The sequence below is a fragment of the Paramisgurnus dabryanus genome, chromosome 9, assembly GCF_030506205.2.
Source record: "Paramisgurnus dabryanus chromosome 9, PD_genome_1.1, whole genome shotgun sequence".
In the NCBI taxonomy this organism is placed as follows: Eukaryota; Metazoa; Chordata; class Actinopteri; order Cypriniformes; family Cobitidae; genus Paramisgurnus; species Paramisgurnus dabryanus.
Genome location: NC_133345.1, coordinates 21,006,809 through 21,021,199, shown reverse-complemented (window position 1 = coordinate 21,021,199; position 14,391 = coordinate 21,006,809). Strand labels below are relative to the sequence as shown.

The window sequence follows — 14,391 nt, the reverse complement described above, 5'->3', positions numbered from 1 at the left end:
GTTTTCAACTAAGTTCTTTAAAAAAAAAGAAAGTTTAACTCCCTTTGTGGATGTGCATCATAAACAGCGCACTTTAAAACGTCCAGTCAAAGCTCAAGCTTCATAACATTAAGCAGCTTCAAGTCTTTTGCTATCATTTTAGCGATTTAGCTGTGTCGTGTCGTCGTCATTTACCTGTTCAAGATGTAATGCTCGTATGGCTCTCTAGTATCTCTTGATATTGGATGTTTAAAATTAAATATGAGATGATAACCCTTTGAACTTTCGACGGCACTGTACATTTTGCACCTGACTGACTGTATTTCCGAAAATCACGGCATCCTTTTAACCATAGTGCCTCAGTGATGTGAGGTGTGGCCGGCTTCACAGGATCGGCGGGCTGCCGCACATTGCCCGGATCGCTGGGTTGCTGCGGCGCCGGTGCGCGGAATTATCAGTTTATTTTTGAATCACACATGGTAACGTGTCATACGCCGGTCTGCGTAGCTCGACACGACGTCAAACACACATCTCCAGACCCAGTCTTTACTATCAGATGCGCTTGGAATGCTAACCAGCCATCCAAATGCCGCTTTATCCATAATAAATAAATAAATAAACCCACATGATCATCGTTTTCATGATCGATCATTGATGCTACGTTTGAGTACTCGAGCATTCGAGTACTCGTGCCATCCCTATTTTAGAGGCTGCCTTCCAAGGCAGGAAGACATCAAGGTACTGTATGTCCATATCCAATGTTTGTTTTTACTTCCTGCCTTCTGAGAGACCTTCATATGATCGATTTTAACTCTGCCACACCATTGACGAGTTATCTCATCAATTAAGAGAAAAAAATCCCTGTTAATGATGAGTTTTTACCGCAATCCATATTTTCTTGACGTGAACTTTACTGCTTCGCTCTCATTAGTAGTCCAGTAATTAATTTGCTTAAAGTTAAACTTTTTTCAACCTTGATGCCCCATCCGGTCGCCAGTGGTTACTGTCACGTCGCTCTGCTACTGCTAGTTGCTGCTAGTCTGAGTGCAGCTTTAATAGGCAGCAAAATGGAATTCTGTTTGATATACAAACAAAGACAACCTTTATGATAACTAATCCCATATTTAAAAACTACAATAGTAATTTCTCGCTAGAAATGCAATTAAAAGGTGTATAAAGTGAAAATATAACTTTATTTACACTAAATTTGTGCTCCGCCCATGCATGGAATTGTGGGACAGGATAATGAAGGTATCTCAGGAGACAGGAAGTAAACCTACCATTGGATTTGGACATGCCTTGATGCCTTCATGCTAGGGATGTTAACAATCTTCGATTAATTGTTGATAAGAAATAAATCGATAATAGTTAACGATTGTCAAATAAGCAAGATCATGCATGTGTGTGCGGCGCCTGCACAAAACACATACAGCAGGGGAAAAAAATGAAGCAACTGAAAGGAAAGGAGAGGAGGCCCTCTCTAGTGAAGCCTGCAAGATTAGCATGACAACGCTGCTAACGCTGCTATACACAGGGAAGGAGACCAGAAGCCATTTTTAATAAAAAGATTAAAATGTCATTTTAAATTCTGACAAGAAACTTTAAAATGTAAACTGTAACTGACTGTTGTTAAACTCTGATTATTGCCTGGCTGAGGTGCTACACGCTAGCCAAGTTGCCTGTTGCGTGTTTTCTAAAGGAAGGTTGCCATCTCCATAATATAAGCATCTTTGCTGAAAGTACGCCGCAGGTCTAAGCTGAGGTGATGACGGGAAAAGTGCCCTTCGTGTGCTGCTTGGATATAATTACAACAAACAGTGTATCAAAGACTCGAAAAACGAGGCGAGTACCTAGAAAAAAAACACTAGATGATAATGAATATTTTATTTTGACATGTCATGGACGCATGGACATGGCAGAGTGCCCATGTAAGGCGGAGTATACACTGCGTCTATTAGTCATTATATTTCATTACGAGATAAATTTAAATTGATGATTCTATCAAAACACCAACTACATTGACTCATTTTACAATCCCACTAGGATGTTTTTTTAAACACAAAATATTTTAATTCATGTGAGGAAGCTGGCGTTGTTACGCACTTTTATGTCATTGGCCGTATGCCATTCCAGTAAAGGCTTATTGCACAAATACAGTTAACGATTATTTGATTGATATCATTAATTTAAACGATCATCGAATATAGTAAATTGCATAAATTGACATCCCTACATCATGCCTTGAAATGCTGCCTCCAAAGGCAGCATTTTAGAGCTTTTGGAAACAGCCAATAAATCACGACATGATACTTCTGTGGCGCATGTTGAGCTTCTGCATAAGAGCGCCCTCTGGCTTTTGGATGAAGCAGCATTTCACCATAATTCATTGAGAAGCATAGCAAGCAAATCAGCCGTTTTATCGTTACACCCTTTGCATTGTAAACCATTAACTTTAGTTTATGGTTACTGTTTATTAATGTAACAATTAGTCATTACATTTGTAAACAGATTACTCAGTCACTGTTTACTGGCAAGCAGTCTGTCATCAGTAGTGTCTGTTATTGTTAAACCATCTGACGGAAGTTCAGTCATATGTATTCAGTGGTATAAAGTCAATGAGAGAATTTATATTTATTTAAGTCAAATCAGCATTCATAGGAAAGATAATAGAGAGGAAGTCGCAGTCGCCATCATTTCTATTGCAGGCAAATTTTATGACCGTGGAATTTTACTTCAATTCATGCTCATACTGAGCTTTGTGTGAGCCAACTTCCTCCATCCTCTCATTTCTTGGCAGTTCGCTCAAACTTTGAACCTGAGGAAAAGGTCTGTTTAGACTGGGAGAGTTTGTAAATAGGGCAGCCAGAACAGTAAAACTGTAGCTCTAAGCAAAAGGGGATGAATAATTTGTGAATGCGTGTCACAACAAGGCATCTCATTTTTCTTGAAGTTAGGTCTATAGCTCTGGCCTAGTAAACAGATAAATATCTCATTCAACCCTTGTATGTCTTTCCTGTAATAAAACACGTGATGTGCCATGTTTGTCCACATTCGCACTGTGGTTGGCTTTGTTATGTGCAGCTATCTTTAAAATGGTAGCATACAGTTAAAATGCAAATTCCTGAATTTTGTTCTCTGTTTTTGATCATTAGATTTTAATTTAGTATGTGTTGGAGGCAGATGGTCTCACCACAGACCATGCTGAGAAAAATATATCACTTTGGCACTAACAGATACGCCCCAATCTTATGTTACTATTAGGATTGTTTTTATAGGCTACAGCAAGTGTGCACTTTAACAAAGCAAATCTTCCTATTCAGTTCATACCATATGAAATCCATTACTCAACTAATGTTTTTGTTATTTTCCATGTTGATGTGCCTTGTTGACCCAATTCTGTCCTACAGGAAGTCTTTTTAGCATTCCAGGCATTCTCCACATATTCAGTATACTACAATCAATCAGAAACACGTTGTTTGGTCCCAGATTTGCATTGGGATGTTGCTGTCATCAGTCACTAAAATTTAAGATCACTACATAACACTGGCTATTTACGATGGTGGTCTAACAAGTGATTTCCTATGGCTTGCTCATAAATATAACCACGGTTTCATGTCTGTCTTTTACAGGTCAATAAGGGAAGTGCAAATGTACTCTCAAAGTACTCTGTCTTAAAGGGAAAGGAAGCCCAGAACCTAGAGGTCGTAGCATTTTGTGAAGACATTTCAAAGTGAGTTATAATTTTCATGTTCGAGTCATGCTTGTGTTTGGAAGAAATTTGTAACTGTTTAAAGCAATAAATACTCATCAAAGTGCTGAGTCTAATATGAATGTGGTTAGGGAGCTGTGTTGTGTAACCAAAGTATTAATCATTATGCTGTGTTCACACCGAACGCAAATAGAGCGTCTGGCGTGAATTATATCAATGTTAAGTCAATGTAAACATGCGTTAACTTGTGTCTGGAGGTCTCGCAGCATTAGTTGAAAAATTTGAACTTTGCCATCCATTCGCGCCACGTTAACCAATCAGGAGCCTGCTTGCTGCCTTGGTGGCAGGCCTGCCCGGAGTTACTCCTTGCACCTCCCTCAAGAAGCGGATTTTGCTCTAGACGCGTGAATGCGATCAAAATGTTCAAGTGACAAACTAGACACAGTAGACGTGAATTTAATGCTCTATTTTTGTGATTCTCACGAAATCCAGATTTAAAGGTGCTCTAAGTGAATTGACGCGATTTAGACCATAAAACTTTCTTTGTTACATACAGCAAACATCTCCTCACTATCTGCTTGCTGCCTGTCCGCTGATCAAACTGTAAAAAAACGTGATCTCTGTAGACAGCCCAGGCTTCACAAACGGCAATAACAACACAGTGGCCAAACCTACAAACACAAAGCATAACAAAGTGTTCCAGCCAATAAACGACAATAAGGATTTGGGGGTGGGGGTTGGGCGCGTTCATGAAAGCACGGAAGGGAGGGGGAGGACTTAGCTACGCTCCGTCTGTTTGAAAACAATTCAAACCTCAACAAAAACTAATGTCTCGCAGATTCGCTTAGAACGCCTTTAAAAGGTGTCCAACATCAGAATTTTTAAAAAGCCCTTGAAGCCAATTTTTTTTGCACATATGAGAGTAAGGTCTGTAGAGTAAATAAAACCATTATTTTTAGAGGATTTAAAAATATTTCCTATAGAATTATTTACTTTTTTATAGATTATCATTATCAAAAATTATCATTATTGCAACATGATATTACATTAAATATATGCATTTACAAACTCATGTTTCGGTAATGAGAACTAAAAAGTTGTCTAGGTACTATGACAAACACAATTTCAACTTTTATCTCAAGAGAAAAATAAGAACTGCTTCCCTGGTAGCCATCTTGAGTGTCACAATCAATTATGTCCCTTCCAACAATTTTTTTTCTTCAAAATGTTAGATCCTTGAGGGCTATGATTGAAAATTGTTGAGAAAATTGGTCTTTGACACATTTATATTCCTTATTATTGTCTCTACATTTACAAAAGATCACCAAATACCACATGTTTCTTTACTGTAAATGTTTATAGTATAACATGCATTGAAGCTTTTTATTTATTTATTTTTTTTATTATAAATATTCCCATGTCAAAAGAACCCAAATCCAGTCATGGACACATTGCGGTAGTGAAAATTTTCCTCTTAAATGTGGAAAAAACAACAAAATTGGTTTGTATGATGTTCATGTGCAAAATAGTTCATGAATATATATTTGTAACTGTATGCTTCTTATTTTGATACTCTTACTTTGCATTTACTCTTTTATTAAAATGTTTCATGACACCTCATAAGTCTATTTCGTAAAAATCACCCATTTGCATTTGGTGTGAACACAGCATTAGACTGTCCTGAACCAAATGATGTAAGATTTTATAGGAGAGCAAGGCTGATGTGGATTTCAGTCCAACAAAGCTAAAATTAGATTAAAATTAGAAAATGCAGGATATAAAAGGAAACAGTGAAAGCTAATACAATGTTTTAATCATCACCCACAGGGAGCACATGAAAAAAAGAGATTAAACGAATCTTAGATTCAGTATTGTAGTACATCATACCTTATTATGTTAGGTTAAGCATTCACACATTTTTCTCTACTGTTTGCAGGCTAAAGTCAAAATTTCCTCATGATGACCTCTCTACCAATCCTGGCTATGTTCTCAGCCCTGTGATCAGTCAGAGAGATGCAGTAGGCGACAATGGGGGCAGTGTAAAAGTGTCCATTGAGACTTCTGACTCTCAACAGCCTGTAACTTTCACTTGTGATGGTGAGTTTTTGAGCCTAGGAATTTATTTGGTCATAATAATCCTTTAAAGTTTATTATGAATTATATACATTTACATTTATGCATTCGTCAGTTTCGTATAAAGCCTGGGAACCCAACCCATGACCTTTGCACTGCTGATTCAATGCTTTACTAGTTGAGCCACAGAGACATGCAATGATAATCCTGAAATTTTCAATTCTGAGCTTGCTGTATGAAATGTTACTTTCAAACTACTAGTCATCATACATTCAGTGTGACCACTTTAATTTCCGACTCTGAATCGTGTATTTTTAAGCATCTCTGAAGCATCTCCTCACAAATGAGGAAGTCGTGACAAAACACCAGACAGATTTTTTGGCCGCTGTGATGCATTCTCTCTTTACATAACTGTTGTGGTGTGTCTGCACTGCAGATTGATGCTCCCATCTCAGTTGCTGTGTTTTACATTCGTCAGCCTGAATGTCGTTGCATGCTTTCGACCGGGTAACCTCTCCGTGGTGCAGCATGTTAAAGGCTTTTCATTGAGTTGTAGTGACCCTGGCTCAGTTTCCCGTAAAGTGGCTGTGTTCTGAAGACTTCAGTGCTTTGTTTTTGTGTGCAGAGACTTTGGCTACCTCATTCCTGGCAGGAAATCAAGACTGGCCTTTTGTATTGAAGAATTTTTCGGTGTTCTTGTTGCCTAAGCCCCATAGCTCTTTTTGTTCTGAATAAGTCCAGCATAGACTTTGGTTCTAAAGGGAGAAAGAGACACTGTTTCCATCGGGCCTTGAATTTGCCTCACAGACAGCCAGTATGTTTGAGGAATGGCTTGATTATAACTAACTGGGTGGTTGCAACCTCTGTAGCTTTTCCTCAAGTTCATTCTGTTCTTGCTTATTTTTTTCTAAAACTGCTGACCCAGTTCCCAAGCAAAGAAGGGGGCAAAGAAAAGGTTGAATTTTATTACCCTTACCTCTGTATGACACACTCAGTAGTCCACATTGATTGTCACTTTGCTTTCAGAATAGGCTGAACATGCCAGTTTTACCCATACAGACACTCTCTTTTATGGTGTGTGTGTGTGCACACCAAAAGCAAAGAAAATATTCTGTTACAGTCGCTAGATTACTTGTTTTTTTGCAGTACTTGCGGGAATAAAAACATATTGTAAGAAGTTGTGTCATAAATTTTAGGGTTCCCCACAGCTACAATAATCGTCTGTTCATTTTTTTGATACAGTCGGATGTGTCAGACCAGACATGACAATAAGCTTTATAATATAAACACTAATTATTAAATTTGCTTTTGGTGTGCACACATCATAGAAAAAGAGAACTTCAAACAGGAAAACAAGGGTTTTTGGGGGTTTGTTTAAGTGGAGAGAAATGCTTAGCTGTGTAATGTTAGGAATTCCAGACATACTTGAGATGAAAGAGAAGGCAAATGAAGCTGAAAGGCGATTGGGGTTTTGAACGTGTGGTGTTTTATGACTTTGCCAGGATAAACTCAGAATAAGTCTCAGTTTTCTGATCCCAGCCTTCTGCTTTTTCTCCCAGGATTTCTCCTTTCCAAATGTTGGTGCATACAAAACTTTAAAGGAAAACACCACCGTTTTTCAATATTTTACTATGTTCTTAACCTCAACTAAGACAAATGAATACATACCTATCTTTTTTCAATGCGTGCACTTAATCTTTGTACAGCACGTTGTGAATGTGTTAGCATTTAGCCTAGCCCCATTCATTCCTTAGGATCCAAACAGGGATAAATTTAGAAGCCACCAAACACCATGTTTTCCCTATTTAAAGACTGTTACTTGAGTAGTAACATGAGTAAGTATGGTGGCACAAAATAAAACGTGGCGATTTTTTTTATAAGCGGATAAAAAACGCGAACTATATTGAATGGCGGAAGAGCACTTAGTTTGTAGCATTTCGACTTCCGACGCAGTAATATTGACAGAAGTTTGAGCGTGTGGTGGAGTAGTCAGGAGTGATGATGTAACTGCGCATCGAGGTCGAGTGTTTGGTGGCTTCTTAATTCATCCCTGTTTGGATCCTAAGGAATGAATGGGGCTAGGCTAAATGCTAACACATCCATGATGCACTATACAAAGATTAAGTGCACGCATTAAAAAAAGATAGGTATGTATTAATTCATCTTAGTTGAGGTAAGAGCATATTTAAATTAGGGCTGTGACGGTTAGGATATTTTCTCACCGCGGTGAAGCATAAAAAAAATCATGCGGTTATGCGGTTAACCGCACAACAGTAACCCCCAAAGCCCAAAAGCACAACCCCCCACCCCCGCAAAGCATCGGAAACGTCTTCTTATTTATTATTAAAACAACAAATTATATAAGCAATAACAACATAAAATAATATTTATTTCCATAGGTATAATATATATATATAGCAATACATATATATATATATATATATATATATATATATTTATATATAATATATATAATAATTATATAATTTTTTGTCATCGTTTATAACCCATTTTGTACAATACATTTCATACAATAGCAACCTGAAAAAAACTAGAAAGAACATGCCGAGCTTAACATTGTTTCTTGTAAGCAAAACCTTGATTCCAATTTCTTTAGACCTTTTTAGAGTGTTTTTCGGTAACACTCCGTGGATATAACGCACTCCTCCAAACGCAACGGGTTGAACGTTAAATAATTTATTGCACAATAAAATGGGTTACAAACAATGACAAAAACTGTTCTATAATTCATATTAAACTCAAAAGAAACTAAAATAAATACTATTTCATGTTACTATAGTTAATATGTTTAATTATAATTTTTCAAAGCAGATACGAAACGAAATAACGTATTGCATCCTCCTGTAAATAACTGCGCAAAACTTATGGATACTCCAATCAATGCTTTAAATTACTGCTGTCCATTTACATAATCAAGAAGATAATAAAACTTTTTTGATCCCGAGCTGGAGAAATTAGTTTACAGCATTAACGGGTCACCCGGTCAGTAAGCCCTCACCTGCCTGACTGCTGTGCTGTCCCTTTGGTACTTTGCTCCACTCGCAAAAGTCTTGGAGATTTCCAACTGTCGTTGCTGGGCTGAAGTTTTATGCTTTACTAAAGGTATGTTTGGTGCTCCCAAGTCCGACAAACGCCACATGATAGTTAATCATCACAAGATGTGATTTTAGATAGTGGCATTTCCTCGCTACGATAGTCAGACATATAGGTCTACAGCCGACCGCGCTAGCCTTCATAACTATAGTTGGCATGTTTGACCATTATCGTTTTAAATAATTATGCTTTTATTATCAGTACCAACGCGCATTTCGTGCTGCCCGGTGACCTTCTTGCACCTGAATAATGTAATGCGCGTAGCTGTGAGATTTCCTTGCATTTGAGATTCTGGCTGCGTCCGAAAACTCTAAATTGCTGCCTTCTGAGGCAGCTTTCCAAGGCAGCAAGGCATCAAGGCATGTCCGAATTTAATGTTTGGTTTACTTCCTGTCTCCTGAGATACCTATGCGTGGACGTACATTAAGAATGTGATTGGTCGAGTCCGGTCGAGTTCGAAAAAATAAAATGGCGGCCAAGGACGCGACTGGACCACCAATTTAGTGTAAATAAAGGTATATTTTCACATTTCACACCTTTTAATTGCATTTCTAGCGAGAAATTAGTATTGTAGTTTTCAAATATGTGATTAGTTATCACAAAGGCGCTCTCTGTTTAAATTTCAAACACGCTGCCTTAGAACTGTGTCCGAAAGTCTTTCTCTGAGCTACCTTCATGCCTCCGAAGTCATTTCCTCATGAGGCAGCGAGGCAACAAGTCACTGCCTTGAGTTTTCGGACGCAGCATCTGTTATTCGCGCAGTGAGTGAGTTGGTACAGTTCCATGGCATGCAATAAATATCAGAGCACCTGGGCATGACGCGCTTAAATTAATGGCTTCATGTTTAAGAAGATTGCGCCCGTGACAGTAGGCTACTTGTGTGTATTTAAGTACTGAAACTAAGTAATTAAATAACAATTATAAGACATGCACACATAATAAACCCCTATATATGTTTGATGCACCGTCCCTCCCCCTTGTGCGGAAAGCAGTTTTTTCTCTAGAACCCTTGAAAACAGGATGGAAGACAGTAAATTATGATTAACAATGACTTTTGTGTATAGTTCATATCATACACCATATGACTTCTGTAACTTTCACCAGCAAAATAAAGAAAATATAAAAAAGTGCGGTGATGACGATGATGAACTCAGCACCGCGGTTGGCATCTCATTACTGCGGTGATGCGGTGACGCGGTTATCGTCACAGCCCTAATTTTAAATACTGGAAAACAATGATGTTTTCCTTTAAGAGAAACAGTAGTTTAATTGACAATTTAAGCAACATAGTAGCTCTCTTCACTTTGCGATTAGTAGCATTCGTGTGTGTTCTCTCCATGGTCCTCATTCTTAATTCAGCACCAGTTTTACCGTAGCGCTAAAGCATTCTTACATCTATGTTTTTAATCAATTGCCTTTTTACTGTATGACCGTAGAGTTCTCACTCTATACTTAAACCAAGCCCATTTCCTCTCATTCTTTCATCACCTGACATTCCACCACCATGAATGTTACTGTATTGTGGCAAGAGAAGATGACAGAGGAGAAATGACACCCGTAGAGTTTACTAACCTCCCACAATCCTTAAAAAAGCCACACCCAATTCACCAACAATTTGTGACCAAACACCATGTAAAAGCCTAGGGATCGCTGATTGGCTATAATTCAGCTCTCAGCTTGGATCTTAAAGAGAGGATCATTCCAAGGAGGGGTGTAGGGCCTGTTTATGCATCAGCACGGGGTGAGCCTGAACAATGTGGTGTCAGGTTTTATTTTTGCTCAGATCTAGAGAGTTGCTCGTCTCATGCCAAATCCATTTTGCCATCTCTTGACATTATTTTTCTCCACCTAAGTGAACTGAATTGAATCAAATGAAAAGATTTATTTAGTACAGAAATTAAGTAGTACCCAGTGTATAGACAAAATGTTAGGTAAGTATTGCTCAAAGTAATTAATCATTCAAATTGGAAAGAGAACAGTAGGCACTGACATGCAAACTTTGGAGTGTAAAATTGTACACATTTGCTTTATTTGGTTACCTGTATGTGTGTTGTGCACTACATATTTGCTAGAAGTATTGTGGATGTTACATTAAAATGCTTTCGCTGTATATGTTTGATATGCATCTTGCGTGAATGCCCTCTAATTTCTCCCAAATGTTTTGCACTGTAGCGTCTCTGGACTATAAGTTGCTGTATACTGTGCAATATGGAATAAATTACGGTCTCCCGGAAATGCCGAACATGAACTTAAATGAGGCCTGTTTTTGTATGTTTACACATAGGCTCTGGATTTTGATTTGTGTTAAATCTTTAAAGTCGAAAAACTCAAATCACGTAGTTGCTGTCATTTTCTTAGATTCGTGTACATGCCACACATTTTTTCAACTTAAAGTATCAATATTTGTGACCCTACTTGTGAAAACCTTCATTTTGTCACTTTGGAGTGATTTACTGTGTTTTACATAAAATCATCCTACATAATGTGAAGAACTTTGGTAAAAATATCTATAACCTTGATATTTTTAATAGAGAGATTAGGGTACATTTCTTATCTTTCACATTTTCTCTGTATTTCTAGTGAGTTCTCCAGTAGACCTGCTCATTATGCAGGCTTTGTGTTGGGTCCATGATGACCTGAACCAGGTGGACATCAGCAGCTATGTTCTCAAGGTCTGCGGACAGGATGAGGTTCTACAGAAGTGAGTATGACATTTGGTGCATCTCTTTTCCTTTTGCGTTATGCATTATTATTTCATAAACAGGTCCTCTGAAGGGGGGCCATTTTACTTAGTGTCGGAAAAAGTTTCCTTTTCACCCACACTATTGAAAGAGCAAAACAAACATTGTCAAGGGAGGGATTGCTTGTCCTAATAAGGAACAGAGGGAATGGGGCACAGAAAATTCCTCTTGAGCTTTAGGAAGAATTGAGTCTCTTTAATGCATTGCATCCTCCCTTAGTTACTTTTGGGTTTTTTTGTATTCTGAGTTCACTGTATTACAGCAATGTTCCACAGCTTTAAAGCTTTTCGTTTCTCATTGTGTTGTTTTTGTTCCTTGGTGTCTGTTTTTATGCTGACTCTCTTGTCCTTGTTTGACCGTGGCAAGTTGATACAAGAAATTATTATAAATAAGACTCCCCTGGACGTCCAAAATACATAGTCACCCAGAAAACTTCTCCTGGATTCACTGGAATGGGTTGGAGAGTACGGTGTCAAATAGTTTTTCATTGTTTTTGTTTTGTTTTCTGGAACATTTTTTTTGTCTAGTTCGTATGTTTTAAAAAAACGTATCTTTCTTATCCTCATGATAGCGCATTGAAACTTTAGAAATTTAAAGTTAAGATTTTTGCATAAATAAGTGTTTTTGCGTGCATTTAAATAATTTTCTACCATTCCACTAAGCACAAAAAATTTTGAAAATGTTTTTATATTCACTGCCACGACACATGACATTTGCATACCTTTTAAAGTGCTGTTATTGCAAAAAAATTAAGAGAAATTAAAAGGACACTCTACTTTTTTTGAAAATATGCTTATTTTCCAGCTCCCCTAGAGTTAAACATTTGATTTTTACCGTTTTGGAATCCATTCAGCCAAACTCCAAGTCTTAGCATAGCTTAGCACAATTCATTGAATCTGATTAGACCATTAGCATCGTGCTCAAAAATAACAAAAGAGTTTTGAGTATTTTTCCTATTTAAAACTTAACTCTTCTGTAGTTACATTGTGTACTAAGACCGACAGAAAATGTAAAGTTGCAATTTTCTAGGCAGATATGGCTAGGAATTATTCCTTCTTTTTGGCGTAATATAAATCAAGGACTTTGCTGTCGTAACATGTTACAATAGTCCCCTGCTATTGAAAATAACCAAGGGGACTATTTTCAGGCAGTGCGTACTACACTACAAAAAGTAATTTATTATATGTAAGTGAACAGTTCAAAAAGAAATCAGACGTGTCAGTGTATGGATCCGTGCTTATCCTGTCTTAAAGGGACAGTTCCTCTTATAAGAAATGCTTAAGGAAAGACAAAAGGAAAATCACTTACATGCTTGTAATTTCTTGATTTGTTCTTATTTTATTGTGGTGTTGGGTTCCTTCCTTATTTGTTTGTCCTTGGCCAATCACATGCCTGTTTTATATGTATTCAGAGTCATTTGGAGACAAAAAAATAAGCATCTTTAACATTATCCCACAGTAAACACAGTCTGGGCAGCCACGAGTATGTGCAGAACTGCAGAAAGTGGGAGACGGAGATCAAACTTCAGCTCCTTTTCCTTAGCACAATGAGAAGAGATTTAGCACGAACGGTAAGACAAATGTAACCTTTCATTTATTACAATTTGTCATTGCAAAGGAATTATAAAAGTAGGATTGGTCCATAAGAATAGTAATTATAAATGCTCTGTATGTGTGTGCGCGCTAACAGGGAGAAGACGATGCCTCCCCTATAGACATGGAGAAATATCTCGGCCTGGTGGAGAGGCCGTTTAAAGAGACAATCACGAGGTAGGAATGTGCTTATCTTCCGTCTAACTAAAGGCCAAGAAAGGCACAGGCCTGTAGCTGATTGTACTAGTTGATTTTTCTCATTCCTTTGAATGTTTTTTTTTTTTTTAGAGAGGGCCTTGCTGAATACATTGAGGCCTATCATAAGCAAGTCAATATCTGCCTTCAGAGTGAGGTATTGTGTGAAAATGAAGAAATATATATATATTTACTGCAGTAATTCCAATGATTGTCTCACTCACTGTTTTTCTGTCTTGTTAGAGCACACAGTATAAAACAGTGGACCTTGTTGTTCAGTCTGTTAAAAGTCTATGCTGTGCTTTGGGTGAAATCGAGACACCGGCCATCACTGATGCCATCAAGAGACTCAAGCGCTCTGTAAATCTTCCTCGAACACGTTCTCCAGAGGTCAGAGATCCTTCAGTGTAAAACAAAGCAATTTCTAGTTGCATTTTTGCATATGTAATTAAAAAATCCTGTTTATATTGACAGGCTGGTGCCGCAGGCTCTGCTTCTACATCTTCAGCTAATGGTAAGTAAATATTGCTTAATTAAAAAAAAAAATTACAAGCAAAAGTATAAATTGACACAAACATTGATTAAAATGGTATATAACCTTTTTTTGTCTGTTTTGTCTGTGTCTTCTCCACCTCTGCTTTATTCTGCATCCTGTGACCCCTCAGGTTATTTAAGCCCAGTGGAGGAGAGTTTAGCAGGGCTCTCAGACGCTATATATGACCTCGCTAAGCTCTACCTGCGCTCTTTCTGCCCGATTACCCCCACTTGCACTATGGAAGAGAACATGGAGGGTGAGAGGGACAGCAGAGAGGCGTCTGGCACCACAGAGCACCTACAATTCACCCTGTTTGCTGTGCATGGCATTCCTGCAGCCTGGGTCAGCAGGTGAGATAAGCATTTTCGAAGCAAATCTTAACTTTAGCATAGTTTAAATAATGCAAACAGCATACCTTGAGATTCTGTGTTTATATGAAATCCATTTACCCTT

General features: G+C 37.9%; 1 protein-coding gene across 1 annotated transcript in view; it reads left to right on the top strand.

Moving 5' to 3' along the window:
- Positions 1 to 14,391, top strand: part of pik3c2a (phosphatidylinositol-4-phosphate 3-kinase, catalytic subunit type 2 alpha) — a 39,421-nt gene that overhangs the window by 7,163 nt on the left and 17,867 nt on the right. The window contains exons 3-11 of the mRNA XM_065283099.2: positions 3,609 to 3,709; positions 5,625 to 5,785; positions 11,456 to 11,576; positions 13,075 to 13,186; positions 13,306 to 13,385; positions 13,497 to 13,560; positions 13,647 to 13,793; positions 13,878 to 13,917; positions 14,069 to 14,288. Coding sequence (XP_065139171.1) covers positions 3,609 to 3,709; positions 5,625 to 5,785; positions 11,456 to 11,576; positions 13,075 to 13,186; positions 13,306 to 13,385; positions 13,497 to 13,560; positions 13,647 to 13,793; positions 13,878 to 13,917; positions 14,069 to 14,288 — 1,046 coding nt within the window. The remainder of the gene's footprint in view (positions 1 to 3,608; positions 3,710 to 5,624; positions 5,786 to 11,455; positions 11,577 to 13,074; positions 13,187 to 13,305; positions 13,386 to 13,496; positions 13,561 to 13,646; positions 13,794 to 13,877; positions 13,918 to 14,068; positions 14,289 to 14,391) is intronic.